This window comes from Carya illinoinensis, chromosome 3, assembly GCF_018687715.1.
Source record: "Carya illinoinensis cultivar Pawnee chromosome 3, C.illinoinensisPawnee_v1, whole genome shotgun sequence".
Lineage (NCBI taxonomy): Eukaryota > Viridiplantae > Streptophyta > Magnoliopsida > Fagales > Juglandaceae > Carya > Carya illinoinensis.
In genome coordinates, this window is record NC_056754.1 from 17697777 (window position 1) to 17714009 (window position 16233).

The 16233-nt window shown below is 36.5% G+C and overlaps 1 protein-coding gene across 1 annotated transcript; it reads right to left on the minus strand.

Moving 5' to 3' along the window:
• Positions 1–10547: 10547 nt before the first annotated feature.
• On the minus strand, positions 10548–12485 carry LOC122303562 (cytochrome P450 71AU50-like). Its single transcript, XM_043115385.1, has 2 exons — positions 11428–12485; positions 10548–11319 (listed from the first exon to the last, which is right to left on the minus strand). The coding sequence occupies exons 1-2, from the start codon at positions 12319–12321 to the stop codon at positions 10705–10707; spliced, it is 1509 nt and encodes a 502-aa protein (XP_042971319.1). The 5' UTR covers positions 12322–12485; the 3' UTR covers positions 10548–10704.
• Positions 12486–16233: the final 3748 nt, after the last annotated feature.

Here is a 16233-nt window from a genome sequence, read left to right on the forward strand (position 1 = left end):
CATGAGCTTCATTTTGAGTTTCTTGTTAATTTTTGGTTCTTGCTGTGAGCCACATTTTTAGCCATCATCTTCGAGATTTTTATTCTAGTAAATCAGCCTTTTGTTTCACGAAAATTTTGCTCCAAATTTCCTTGTTCTTGAAACCCATTTTCGGTCCCAAATATTATGATTTGTGGTATTTTATTTTCAGGATTTTTTTTGGCGTTAAACCGGGTGCTTGAACTTTCAAAAAAGCTTTTTTTAGCACTAAAAGTAATTTTCCAAAGAACTTTACGAGATTTAATTATATTTTGCACTAACAATCATTTTGTATTCTGGTTGAGTCTGAGGAATTTTGGGGTCAATTGGATTTGATAATGGAGTTGCTTGGGAAATTAGATTATGGTGGGATATTTTATTTGTAGTGTTCGATGTCTTGGCAATTATCATTATGTTCATGCAGTTCATGTGTTTGAAATGAAAAATGGATTTTCATGTGTAAAATGATTTTTTGGTGCGTGCGTGTCACGACCTCAACCCGAAATGGAGCATTATCTCGATAGACCTTCTCTCATCACTCGGGAGCATAATATACCAAGTAATTTCTCTTGGGTTGTCATTAGGCGACAATAGGATGGTAACGCTCTATTCTCGACTTTGTGGCTCCTCTACTGGCAGGGGCTAGAGGATGCTTGGCCACAAACGCGCTGGACGAGAAACTGAGTTTCACTCATTACAAATTCATACGCACGGTCGTTATCCATGGTGTGACGAAAGGAGCTAAGGTATGCATATGGTCCCTATGGAAGATCATGGTATATACGGTAAAATTACATATTTGTGCCATTTTTTGAGAAAATTGTGAGTTTGGGTAAAAGGATTTTTGTAGACCATTGTCTGGAAAAATGGTGGGTTTTTATATTGGGCCATTTTCCAGAAAAATTACGGATGTTTATTTTTATGGAAATATTTTTGGGCGAAATGAAAATTTTGGCATGTGTTGGAAAAATAATCATTTTCGAAAAAAATGATGTTTTGGGTATCATGCATATTTCATCATATACACGCATAATTGTTGGTTGCACTAATGCATTTTTATCTTATGGGTTGTTTGGTTGATTACTTATTGAGATTCGTATCTCATGTGGTATTTGACATCCAGCAATACCATTTTATGGTACCGTAGACTTTGACACAAATGATGATGTAGAGCCTAGGGATTCAGCTTCGCGAGAGGAGTGATTTGGGGTCACTTTCTCAGGTACTGGGATTTGTTTCCCTCTTGGATTATGTATTTTGGTTCTTGTTATGTTTTCACTAGATAATTGTAATATTTTATGAAATGCTTTTATTTAAATAAATTTGTATTTAACAATTATGGTACTTAGTTGATTGACTTTGATGTATCTATTGCGTCTTTTGTTTTACACATATTGCATGTACATACACTTAACACTTGTTGTTAGGGTGCTTGACACGTGTTGTCATCATCTCAATGCCTCGATTTCCGTATTTTCATACCTGAGAATTGGGGACGTCACAAGCCACATTACAATCTTTTGTTTTGACCGTTCTGATCTCAAGTAAGTCTGTGAAAATAATGGTTGAATTCTCATTTGTTAGTATTCTTATCATAAGATCAATTTTTGTTTGTTACTTGTTCTTATCCTAAATCTCCATGTGATTGTGTACACCCTTGTCAACTCCATAGTGAGAGCCTTTACACGAAACACTACGATACTCATGAATTATGAAGTTGAACATTTTGCTTGAGATATTCTTGATGTTGCACGTGTCAAGATTTTGGTAAGATGATTATGGCTTGTAGAACACACATACACTTTGTGAATTACTATAAGTGGATGATCTTGATAGGTTATTGGATTATTTAAATTGTTTTGATATGTAAATCTAGAAAATGTGAATTGATTGACTATTTTAGTATTTTCTTTAGTATTTTTCATCTATTTTGTATAGAAATTGTTAGGGACTAGTAATAAACAAGTTGGAGGGTGTGATGAGTGTACGAAAGTGTATTCTAAATACTCTATAATTGAATTAAAATATTAAAATATGAATAAAAATTATATAAATTAATTTATATTACTGAATTTAATTTTTTATTTATTTTAAAATATCTTAAAATATAATTTTTTATGTGTAATTTTAGAGTCAATAAAAAAAAGAACATGCATGAATTTTTACCAAGGGAGGCAAGTTGGGATTAATTAATTTATTATTCTTCCGGACGCAACAGCAAGGCTAGAGAGGATTTGGCACGAGCTGGCGATGGAACTACACACAGCTTTCACGCGGGACCCAGCACTCTGGCAATTTTTGGGCTTTTTCCTTCTCAAAACACACGCACGTGGTTTGGCTTTATAAGAGCATTGGCAATGGCCTCGCCATTGCCCAATGCAAGTCTAAATTAAAAACAAATGTGAGAAAAATCTCCAACATTGGCCTATCGATAGTTATAAAGTTTGATGTATAAACTACAGTAAATTTTAGGAGCTTGCCATGTTTGGCGAGAGACTGTTCTGGGATCAAACGAATATTTTATTATTTTTCCACTACCTGCTGTTTCTTTCCCTCGTTTATTCTCTTGCCTCATCGCGAAAGTCCCCATTTCCTCTTTCTCTTCTTTCTTTCTCCAGAAACTATTTTCTAGGACTTCCTCTATTTGCCTTAGCTGCTGTACGATCCCACTCCACAGAACAGAAAAATGGGGAGTTTTCGAAGAAGTCTGATCTGCTTGCACAGAATCCTCAATTCCAATAGAAGCTTCGTCGCAACCCCTTCGTGTCAGGCCATTTTTGGGCCTCGATATTGTGGGGTTTCCGATTTTTCCATGGATGAGAAGGGTATTAAAGCTCTCGTTCACATCCTTGACCTGGTATTCTTCTATGTTCCTTTCTCTGTTCTTCTCATGTTTTAGCTTTAATCATAAGCCCTTTACATCTATCTTTCTCATTGGATCTGTGTTGATTGCATACGTTTAGGCAAGTATGTATGTAGGGTTTCCGTTTTTGTTGTTTTGCTGATTTCCTAATTTATTTAGGTACTCATGAATTACGGTGGCTTTGGAAATGTCTAGAATTTCTTTAGTTTGGATAACTAGGGAATTAAACATTTTTTTTTCTGTCTTTAAATTAAAGTTTCAGATTTAGCCATAACTGAATTGATATGAGGAAGGTTGATTTGATGATGATATGGGGAAGGTTTGTTTGATGATGGCATTAAGCTCTCTAACTCTGTTTCAAGCCTATGAATTTTTCTTTGGATCCAGTGGTGTACATAGGAGTATACTGTGAATTATAAATCTCATCTGCTAATTTCCTAATATCTTCAAGAAAGGGAAAACATACCTGCTTTGGTAATTGATTTTCCTCTCACCTCAAGTTAGTAGAAGCTCTCGAGTATGAAAAAGTTACTCCTGGATGAAATATTAGACTTCATGTCCAAAGACATGCATCTTCTTCATCTATAAATGGTTTATGGATGGCCCAAGATCAACATAGAAAATACTCAAATCCAAACATCTCTCGGTCTGGTTCTGCAAAGGTTACCCTTCTTGCTGGTGGGTATGCTAAAGGTCTATTTAATATATTAATTTATGTTTCTGCTTTATCCTACACAAATGGTCAATGAATTGATGTCATTGACTGACAAAATATTTCAAGATTCAAATTTAGCTCGGTGATGAGATAACAACCTTGATTTTTGTTTGCAACTGCACGTTTTGTGCATCATTAGCATTGAATTTGTCTTCTAGCTTCTGGAAGCAACAGGGGAGAAATGGCAAAGATATAAAAATCTGTGAGCTACATATTTATTGTCCATGAAAGAATTCCTTATATAAAATTATGAAAAGACCCAGACCAAGCCTACCCACTCAAATTGTAAAAGAAGATGTTGGATTCATTTAGAGCAACAATTTCAATCAAAGGGCATTTGGGTTTTGATTCTACACTATATTGATAATATCATTTATATTTTATTGCAACTTTTTTTTTTTTGTTTATTAAAGTTTCATTGTTGCATTACTCTCTATATTTTGTGCAATGACACCACTGACTCTCTATATTTTGTTCATCTTCATGGTTCCATGAGTTGTCATTCCCAGTTCCATGAAGTGTAAAAAAAAAATCAAATATTATTAAAATAAATAATATTATATTATTATTTAAAATTTAAAATAGCTAGTCCAATGTGGACTAATTTAGCTAGAAGTCTATATTATAGCTAAAAGATCATATTTGAATTCTATTTTAAACTTGACAATGGCAATGCTCTAAGGAATGAAACACGGACATGAGACAGTTGTTGGCTATTGGACGTGAGACAAGGAGCAGCTTCATTTATTCTTGGACGTGGGACACGGGATTTGCTTTTGCTTTGACCAACGGACGCAAGTTGATTTTATATGGATTATTTATGCCCGTTCCAAAACAAGGGGGCCTCTTCGGTGGACACAACTCATCATCATATTAATCTTCTCTCCGTTACAAGCACTGGACGCATCTTGAGTATTTTGTGGCATGCAACATGGCGCTATAGGATAGTGTTAGGGACCTCGGTCTAGTCCCTAAACACTATGGTTCTCTAGATCCGCTTCACCCAACTATGACCGATGAGCCTATCCTTCTTGCTCGCCTTCTTACTTGAGTCTAGACTTGAGTGATGAGATTTGATGAATATGGATGATGGGTGTTTGTGGTTTGTGAATTGGATCTTGGTGGGATGGTATGGTGTATGGGATGATGATGGTATGGTATGGTGTGGTATGATGATGGTATGGTGTGGTATGATGATGGTATGGTATGGTATGATGATGGCCGAATGGTGTGATTAGGCTATAGTAGGCGCCCCTTGGGTGGTATTATGGTAAATATGGAAGTGAGGCTGGGGTTTAAGGTTTCTTAAAATATAGGAAATCCTTATGGAGGCTAGGGTTTATGGTAGGGAATATGGAGGCACTAGATCTAGTGTAGATCTAGGGCTTTATGATGAAAGGGGTTTAGATCTAGGATTATGGAAGGTATATGGATGATAATATGGTGATGGAATGATATGGAAGTGAAGGAAATATGAAAGGAATAATCCAACAAGGCTAGATCTACTTGGCAAAGTAGATCTAGTGTGTTTGGATGATATGGGGCGTGTGATATAATGTTAAGCGCAAAAAGAGTAATGCCAATAACAAGTAAATAACAAGATTGAAACTCAATAATGGAAAAGAGAAACAAACTTGCTCATAGATTGATAGATGAAGCAACACCCGTCCACAAACGTCAAGGTGTTGATTCTCTATTTGGGATTCACACGGATTGCACCCAAATAGCCCAAGTGCCAAGCACCGAAAGAGATCTCAATAACAAATAAGCCAACCACAAAGGGAATTTGTCAAAAAATAATGAAAGATGGGACTAGGGTAGCCTTTATATAGGCTTACAAGGGGAGAGTCCTAATAGTGCTTGAACAAGGAAATAAATCCTAGAAAGGAATTAATTCCTAGAACACTAACCTAAGGAATTAATTCCTAGTTGTACTAAAACAAGGAAATAATGAAATATATAAATACTATATGATTTTATTAAAATAATAAAATGCTGATAAAAGTTCTGTGGGACCCACGGCCTGTGAGATGCCCCCACATTTTCGTTTGGGATCGGACAGACATTTGAAGCGTCGAGACATGCAACACAAGGTTACCTGCCCCCGTTCATAACATATAAGATGCAATGTTCCTAACATGCATCTAACATTATGCAATATTCGCAGCGGATAATTTTTTTCTTTAGCAATACTATGCACCAAATTGAAAATATCCCAAATGCTTAAAACATACTTCATACATAAAGACTCATTGAACAGATCACAACACTAATCCAAAATGGTTATGATCCAAAAAGTACTAGAAATGCAACTCCATCGTACAAGTAGTAATTTACGTTAACTACTATATTAACATTGACGTCACACCATCGCTTAGTCAACTGTGTCTAGTTTATCAGCTCTTGATTCTCCTTCAGGTCCTGTAACAAGATCTACCATTCAGGGGGAATGGTAGTTGGGACTACTAAAGTGAGATTTGATTACAAATTTCAGTAAGTTAACAAAAAACTTCCACACAAGCTAATGATGCATGGATGACAGTAAAAGCATAAATGCATAATCAAATTCATAAGTAATTAAAGCATAACTTGGCGTACAACATAACATAATTGACATAACTTAAATTGAAACGTGAACTAAACTTGACTTGACATGAATTTGATCTGAAACTTGACTTATCATGAACTTGTTCTGAAACTTGACTTAACATGAAAAATACATACTCCACAGTTGTTGTGGCCCCATGTATTCTACGTGTAAATACATACTCCACAGTTGTTGTGGCCCCATATATTCTACACAAACTTGACTTAACATGAAAAATACATACTCCACAGTTGTTATGACCTCATGTATTCTACGTGTAAATACATACTCCACAGTTGTTGTGACCCCATGTATTCTACACAAACTTGACTTAACATGAAAAATACATACTCCACTGTCGTTGTGGCCCCATGTATTATACACATCACAATACAGTTAAATACATACTCCACAGTTGTTGTGGCCCCATGTATTCTACACGTCACAATTGCTGTGTCTCACGTAGTGTATGCATCACAATTGCTTTAACCTCATACTTCGTGTGCCACAGATGTTGTGAACCCCACGAAACTGAATGTACTCAAGATGAAACGTGACTGGAATACGAAAGGACTGAAACCCTGACGTAAGATAACGTGACTTGAACATAACTTGAAATACATGACCAACTTGAGATAGAAACATTTCGTAACATGGCATAACATATAATAGACAACATATTTAACATGACATACTTGCAACAGTGAATATTACATGACTTGACATACATATAATAGATGACATACTTAGCATGACGTACTTGTAAGGTACAGTAATACATGACAGAATATATTATGTAACAAATAAAAATTGATGACGGAATAAATTCTGTATAATAGACAATTACGTGATAACTTGGCATGACATGACATATATGATAACACACATACATACACTGTAGTTCCTTTACTTAGCACACATACACAGTAGACTGCTAGTAAGTTAAAAGCTAACTTACCTCGATCTCCGCATTTCTTATAAAATCTCAAGCGCGATCACGAGGAACTGTAATTAGTGATTCTAAAAGTTAGCATTGAATCACTAATAACTTGAAATATGAAAAATACTAACTTAAAGAGTAAAATTTCTATTTTACTCTCTATATGTAGGAAAATGACCGTTTTACCCATAACTTAAGGATTTTGCATACTAACTCCAAAAGTCACCAAAATTTACATGCCTCATGTAAATTTTATCCTTAACTCAAATATCAATTTAGAAAAATTTAAAACTAATCACAACTAGTTAAAACTCTATAGGGCCGAAATTCCCATATGCTATTTCCATTTATTTTTGTTTCTAACTTGTTTTGATTAACCTTTTGATCTATGACTTATAAAGATGTGATCCTCAAACCAAACCATCACATGGTTTAAAAAGATATCCTAAAATATATATAAGCTTCTAATTCAAGATCACATGGTTAAAAATTAACCAAAACATAAATTTAGCCAAGAACATCCACACTTTGGCTTATCTGAATATCTCTTTGCATAAAATTTCATATCTTTGAAACTAACATCAAATATCTTCAAAATAATAATATAACATGTATATAAGATGCTTATGATTCTCCAATAAAATTATCAAAGTCATTGGAATAGGTTTAGACCACCAAAGAGTAAAACTTTCTCAAAACAGAAACTGTTTTTCCTCTTCCAGTTTCTAAGTTTCTAAATCTAAGAAAATATTTCATCAAAACCTTTAATCATGCAAAAATCCTCAACAAATAGTCATATATACATGTTAACAATACTCCATAAAAATTTCGGACCAATATCTATCCATTAGCTTGGTCAAAAACTCCAAACTATAACATATTCTCCAGTTTATCTTCCAGAATGACATTTTTATAGTTTATATAATATTTGACTAACCAAATGATCTTCAAATGGGACAAATAAGATATCCACGTAAACTAGACTCAAAAAGGAAAAACTTATATGAAGGAGATTTTATGATAAAACACTTACAAAAGCTTCGATATGGGCGTGCAAAAGAACTCCTAAAAGCTGTCTGAGAGAGAGTGTTTAATATTCTTTTAATGGAAAGTATAAATGAAGATAATTTCATGGAGAGGGATGGCTGGAGATACTTATGGATGAGATATGGAAGAGATGAGGCTGGAGTGAGAGTTAAGTGTAGGACTCTCTTACCCGGAGTGAGAGTAGAGTGTAGGACTCTCTTACCTAATAATATCTACAAAAATCAATTCAAGATATTTTTACCCAATAATATCCACGAAATTAGGTTAAAATATTTTTATCCAATAATATCCACAAAATTAGTTTAAGATATTTTTATTTAATAATATCTACAGTTTTGAACAGACGTTTTGTCTGAAAATATGAAAAAATGTTATTGCGCCATAAGACCTTAAATAACCCTCCGAGTCTAATAGCACAAACCATAATACATTTTGACACTTCTAACTATCTCCAATAATCAAAAACACACTTCTAATACCATAGTAAATAATAACACTAACTATGTAGTTAAACAAAAACCTATACGATTAATGGATTCGTGAAAACTTATGGGGTCTTCACGAGATTCCTAAAGTTAATAGAGATTTCACAATTAAATTTCTAGCGGGCTGTTACAGCCTGACTGGTGCTGGCTGGTGCTGAAAATGGCCCATGGGCGCTGGCTGGTTAGCCATGGCCTGGCCGCATGGCTGGTGCCATGGTTTCTGGCCGGCTGGTCTGGTCCTGCTGCATGGCTGGTGCTGATGGGCAGCATGCATGGCCCGGCATGGCCTGCATGCTGGTCATGCTGCTGGCCAGGCAGGTGGTCTGGCTGGCTGGCTGGCAGGCCTGTTGGGCGTGCTGGCCAGGCTGGTGGCCTAGCTGGTTGGCTGGGCGTGCTGGCCAGGCAGGTGGCCTGGCCGGCCTGCTTGCTGGACGTGCTGGCCAAGCAGGTGGCCTGGCCATACACACTGGGCTGGCTGGCTGGCGTGCTGGCTGGCCAGGCTGAGCTAGCAGACCAGCCCACTAACCTCGCCAGCATGCTGGTGCATGCTGTGCGACACCAAGGGGAGGCCAACAGCCTCACCAGCATGCTGAAGCATGCTGACCGAGCTGTTGGCTGGCTGGTCCGTGGGCTTGCCATGGCATGCTGATGGCTCACCATGGGGGCTGACTAGGCATGTCAGTGAGTGTGTCGAGGCTTGTCCCGGGGCAACTTTTCTAGAGGGTTTAACAGATAGACCACATGCACAAAGCATTTTACATGCAACACGTCTTTTGGTCTTTGAACCAAAAAAAAAAAAAAAAAGGCAGGTTTTGTCTTTTGTGGAGGTTAATCCCTCTCAATTCATTTTATTTAATTATTATAATTTTTTTAAATTAAAATAAATAATTTAATTTTTTTAAATATCAAAACAATAATAATATTAAAAAATAATATTCTAATAATATTTTATTCAACTTTCATCTCAACTCAACTTAATTCAACTCAACATCCAAACACAATCTTAAGGCCCCGTTTGGATTCAAAAAATATTTCATCTCACCTCATCATTTTCTCAAATTTTCACATAAAATATAATAAGCAATTCAACTTTTTAAAATCTTAATTCAACTTTTTCAAATTTCAAAACAATAATAATATTAAAAAATAATATTTTAACAATATTTTGTTCAATTTTCATTTTTCATCTAAAACCGTCAACCCTAAATCAATTTAATGAAGTGTAAAATCAAGATTTAAGTGAGACGAGAATTTTGTAAATAATAGTAAAATAATTTGTAAATAGTAGTGAAAAAATTTGAGTTAAATATTTTTTAAATTTTGGAAAAAAAGAGAAAAGTTGAATAAAAAATATTATAAAATTAAAATTGTTATAATGTAGTTTTTTAATATTATTTTTGTTTGAAATTTAAAAAAATTGAATTATTTTTTATTTAAAAATTTAGAAAAGTTGTATTGATTCATTTGAAAAAATTATAATAATTAATTTGAAAATATTTATTTTTGCGTAAGAGGAAATACGATATAAGAATTTTAAGATATAAAATTTTTTCAAATAAACCCTTAACCTTAAAATCTTTACCATGATATAATTTAAAACTATTACATATACCAAACATTTAAACTCACTAAAGAAGTCCTTTATTATTATGAAGTCGGAATTTTGGGTCTAGCATCCTTCCCTGGTGATGATCACTTGAAACGCTCATATTTTCCTTGTTTTGTTGTTCAAACTTCAAATCACTTATCCAATCATTCAAAGGGTAAAATTAAGGCATCCTCGCTCATCACATCTGACCTGTAAAGGGCGTATCAGAAAAGAAAAATCCAATCGATCAACACGCGTCCTCTGCTCCAGTAAAGAAAGCAAAGTAAATTCTAGCTTGAAAATGTCTAGCAAGACAGTCCAGCAGAAAATATGGTCCATAAAATGAGTACAAACAGAAAGTAGAATTCACAAAATGATTACGTACAACTTGAATAGAAATTTCTGAAATTGCACGGGCAGATTATTTAAGATAACAAAAACAAAACAGAACGAAGATGATGTCAATCTTGAAGCCGATAAGTAGGAATGGCAAGTAGATGCTTGGCTCTAGGAACTGTGAGACCAAACTCTTCAGTCATGTCCAACTCAGTTGGGAGTATGTTGTTTGGAAGAACCCAATCAAAGCAATGCATAAGTTGTGCTATCACTAGCCGAACCACAGTCAGACCCAATTGCATCCCTGGGCAGCCTCTTCTGCCAGAACCAAATGGGATTAGTTGGAAGTCATGTCCCCTGAGATCTATGTTTCTACCAAGAAACCTCTCCGGGAAGAACTTCTCTGCATCACTCCAAACTCTTGGGTCTCTCCCAATTGCCCATACGTTTATTATGATTCTAGACTTCCTGGGTATGTGGAAACCATTAACTGTGCAATCTTCCCTGGCCTCATGAGGAAGCAAAAGTGGTACTACTGGATGTAGCCTGAAGGTTTCCTTTACAACCATACTCAAGTAATCCAATCTATCCAAGTCTGCTTCCTCTACCATCCTCTTCAAGCCCACCACATTTTCCAGCTCCTTTTGAAGTTTCTTCATTATACGTGGATGCTTCATCAGTTCTGAGAGTGCCCAATCAATTGCTGTTGCTGAAGTGTCCATTGAGGCTGCAAGCAAGTCCTGCAACCATGTATTTTTTCTTTCTAGGAAATTAGCGCCATCTATAAATCAAAATAGTGCAGTACTTAACCCATACTCATATATAAGGGAAGTTCTGTGAAAAATTACCAAAATGATTGCTTTGATGTTTGGACGTTCAATAAGGTACTCAGATTCTTCAGATCCCATGAAACTCAACATGACGTCAACAAAGTCCTTAGTCTTATTTTCGTCCTTGGATTGGACATGCTCATCGATGATCTTCTCCAAAAAGTCATCATATATCTTACTTATAGCCTTCATGCGTCGTTTCAACCCCTGAAGGTCAACGGGAGCAATACAAGGAATGTAATCACCAAGGTTGGGGACTGCTAAAAGCTCCATTCCCTCCTGGATTAGAGCCCTGAATCCCCTCTCATCAAAATCGTTATCCATGTACTTCTTCCCCAACACCATACGACAACTCATATCCGAGCTGAATGATGAAACCTTCGCGCTGAGATCGACTACAGCACAATTAGCAGCCGCCTCTTGAAGAAACTTTACCAGTGAGCCAAGCTCTTGTTTTCTCATGGATTTGAAAGAATTGATTTTAAGTTTGCTGAGCAATTCGAGCGTGCACATCTTGCGTACGTTGCGCCAGTAAGAGCCGTATGGAGAAAAGGACAAGTTCTTTTGCTCATAAGAGATAAGCTTGGCAGCCTCATGCGATGGTCTACTTGCAAATACAAGGTCATGTGTTTTGAGGAACAGCTCGGCAGCTTCAGGAGATGAGACAACAATAACAGGGACAAAGCCTAATTGCAAGTACATGATGGGGCCGTGTTTTTTGGCTAATCGATGCAGATCTTGGTGAGGGAATTCCCCCAACATATGAAGATTCCCAAAAATAGGAAATCCTCTTGGACCAGGAGGTAATTTCCTGTTCTTGTTCCTGCTTTTCCATACCCAATATTCTTGCAGGAGATAAGCAAGCATAATGAGTGAGAGTATTGTCCATGTCCAACCAAGGCTCCAAGCCATGCTGGGAATCAAGCTTCATGCAGATTTGGTAATGGAGGACTGAGGAGTACTTCTTCACTCTGGTGTCAGGATCAATGGCTCAGATGACTCGTTCAAAAACGACCCATAAAAAAGAGATTGCAGCGCTTTATGTGGTGTCGTAATCGAACCAGGAAATCATGATTGCAATTTGCAGGTAGGCCATCCATTAGGTGTTTTGGCCTTTTTCGTTTGCCCTGACATTTACTTTCCAATTTTGTCCCTCTTTATTTCTTATTTTACCATTTCATCCCTTTTTGTAAAAATAATGGGTGGGCCCACCCCCGTCCTCCCCACCCCGCCTCCGCATGGCTAACGGGCTACCCCGCATCGCACATGCTACCCGCCCCGCATGAAATATGCTAAGTGAGGGCCGGGGGCTAGCAGGGCTCCCTGCTCAACCTCATCCCGCTTTTCCCCCACCCTGCCTCACATTTAATATATAAATATATATTTATATTTTACAAAATATATATATATTATAATTTGTTAAAATTGTTCACAAGTCATAAAAAAGTAAGATTTGTTCACAAAATTGCATATAGCATAGGCACCCTAAGTCACATTTATATAGAACTGCAAGGCCATACAAGAGTCGTATTTGAACAATGTTGGACTTATTGCAGTCGAGTTACAATTGTCTAACATCTTGCATAGATGGCCCCTACTTTCTTACTCCCTCTCTCTCCATTAATTCCTTCCACCGTACAGTCACTTTCTTCCTCCCTCTTCCTCTCAGCTTCTTTTTTCTCAGTAGATGGTCCTTTGGTTCTAGAACCGTATACCAACCTAGCAAGGTCGAAGTCCAAGCTCGTTAGCTATAGAACCATATACCAATCCTCTCTCTCTCTCTCTCTCTCTAAAATTCAGCCTGCATTTGATTTGGGTTTGAATCATTGAAGGATCTAAGAAATCTGAAAATCTCTGTCTTCCATCTATTTATTGGATTTTCCATGTTCCTTCCCTCCCTTCTGTAACTTTTCTTTAGAATGGATTTTTTGTGGTGATATCATCTTCACCATTCCACTGTGTATATAAGGTGTAGAGTTTTTCTCTTTTCTTTTAATTTTTTGTCAGCTTTAATGCGGTAAATGAACAGTGCAGTTTATAAAACCCAAACTCAATTCAATTTCGATTAATTCAATAAACAAGTTGTTTGGGCTATTAATTATGTTTTAAAAAAATTCAAGAAATATATCTTTTAGAAATGAATATCATGTACAAATGTTCCAAATATTGAAGAATATTTCAAGAGAAAAAAGTACATAAAACACAATTGGGAATAATCATTCATTTGTGGTCTACAGTAAATAAACAAAACAAGAGTTGCATATAAAGAATATAATGTTCTCTAAAGGAAAAGGAAAGTTTGAGGGGAACAAAACTAAAATGAGATTCATTTCTTTCTTCTCCTTTGATTTTATTGGGATAAAAATCCTGGTAAAGATACAAATCCCTTTTTTGAACTGCTTTCTCTTCCTTCCTCAACAATAAAGAGCTTCAAAGATGTTATAAAGAGTTCCGCTAATAATGAATCTGTACTCCAACCAAAAAAAAAAAAATGCTAGCAAAAATTCACTGGAAGCACCAAATCTAAACTGCAAAAGAGCCTGAAGAGTGATTTAGTTAGGGTTAGTACTTGATCGAACCACAAGAATTTCATACACAAAATCCTTAAATCCAAACGAGCTAAGTTTCAATTGAGAAAAGATGTAAAGTTGTGCAATTGACATGTCCCGAAATGTTGTGTTAGCCATACCCTAAAAGAACATGAAACTCAACCCAAGAGTCCAATAAAATTCAGTTTTTTAATCAACTTTATTCTAAATGATAACGTACCTATACAATATATGCACTTGGATGGGGTTGATCTTTAACCGCTTTGAAGAGCCTTTTGTGGGTCAAGTTGTCCTCTACAGTAACTGGAAGGAATAGCAGATGGTTCCTACCTTCCTCTCTATTCTTCACCAGGTTTCAATGTAATAGGTTTCTCCACACAAGCAGCCTCAACACATAGCATGACTCAAACTTAAGAGAGAAGAGAGAGAGAGTTGTTTGAGATAAAATCTGTAAAATTTTGGATAATAAACACAAAACCAGCCACAAAATAACTGATCCCAGAAAATAAAAAAATAATTAAAAAAAAAAGAGAAAGAGAGAGAGAGAGACGAGAAATGGAGAAAGAAGCAACTGAAGAAGAAAGAAAAGTTTTTGGGAAGAAGAAAGAGAGAGAAAGAGGCAGGCTAATTTGCTTTCGTACTTTTACTTTTTTGAAAATAAAAAGTTTAGGGAGCAACCACTATTTGGAGAGCAGCCGGATCACATATGACGTGGCTTAAGTGAAATGACCAAAAAGTCCCTACAACAAAATCCACGTTCCGCATGTTCCCTCTTATTTCACCCATTTCAAATTCTTTTTACTTCCTCTCTCCCCCCTGGTCGCCCAAGCCCATCCTCCCCTCCCCCCTCCCCAAACCACCCACATCACCCATTCTCTCCCCCATCACCCCGCGTTGCTCATCCTTTGCGGGGTCTGAAAGGGGTGGTCATGGGGAGGCTATGGTGGAGCTGGTGGTGCAAAGGCACACCATTGTTTCGTATCAACCACTGTTTCGTATCAGCCAAGACACACCTTACGTGGAAGGTAATTTTTTTCCCTCCTTTTCCTTATAGCACGTCATCTCTCACCCATTTGAAATTCTTTGAGCCACCGTCGCCATCCTCTCCCCCCTCCCCCTCCCCCTCGGTCCCCTCCCCCACCCTCACCCCCCGTGTCGCCCATCCTCTGCAAAGTTGTCCCGTCGTTGTCGACTCTCCCTCTACCTAGCATCCCTTCCATTCCTTTACATTTCTCCCAAAATGTAAACCAGCGACCTGCAATAGAAAGAATCTGAGCATACAAACATGGCTGTACCAAATGGGGTTTTTGTGTTTGAGCAGGCAATTCAAAGCTGATGCTTTCTACTAAGAGAGGTAGAGGGAACGCTCTCATTCTTCTTTTCTATTATTAATGTTTCTGGGTCTTACAAGAATATGTGACTCGTGACTTTGTACCTTTACTTTGTTTCTATATTTCACTACTCCAACGAATGGCTTGTGTTGGCATGACGCTTCTGTGCTTTAATCCGAGTTCTATTTTCTTTGTTGTTTGTCTATCTAATTTTTGTTCTTTATCAAATGGGTTCTGTGTATTTTTCCCTTGAAATTTTGGTTGGCGTTTGTGAAAATCTTGTGCCTTTTGTTTTCTTGAAATACTGATCATCATCATATTCTTATGGGTTTGAATTGATACGTGGATATTTCTAACAAAATCTAGTTATTTTTTACTTGTTTTAATTCTCGCTTTACTGATGTTCCTATGGATTATATACAACATTAAGAAATGGGCTTGATTGCATCATGGTGTATTTAATTTCTTCAACTATACAAAAAGGCTTTTGTTGTATTCTATATTATCATCATCTGCATCACTTGTATCATCAAGAGTAGTAGTAACTGTCTAGCCATCACTAAGATAGCCATCTCTAAATTGATTGGCATTCTAGAATGAAAATAGTAACCTTCTAGAACTAGGCAGCTTTGCCTTGAAAGCTAACTAGCACTGTACACTTATGCTGCATATGGAAATTGTTTCTCTATTTGGAAGTTTTCTGTATGGGTATCTGATGAGTGTGCGAAAGTGCACTCTAAATACCCTATTATTGGATTAAAATGCTAAAATGTGAATAGAAATCATAGGAATTAATGTGTATTCTTAAATTGAATTTCTATTTACGTTGGGATACTTCTAAGCAGTTTTTTATGTCTAATTTCAGAGTTTATAAAAGAGCAAGTCAAGCCCAGTCAAATTCAAAAGAGGACATTCATGGGGTTTGAGAGCAATTTGGAAGAAAA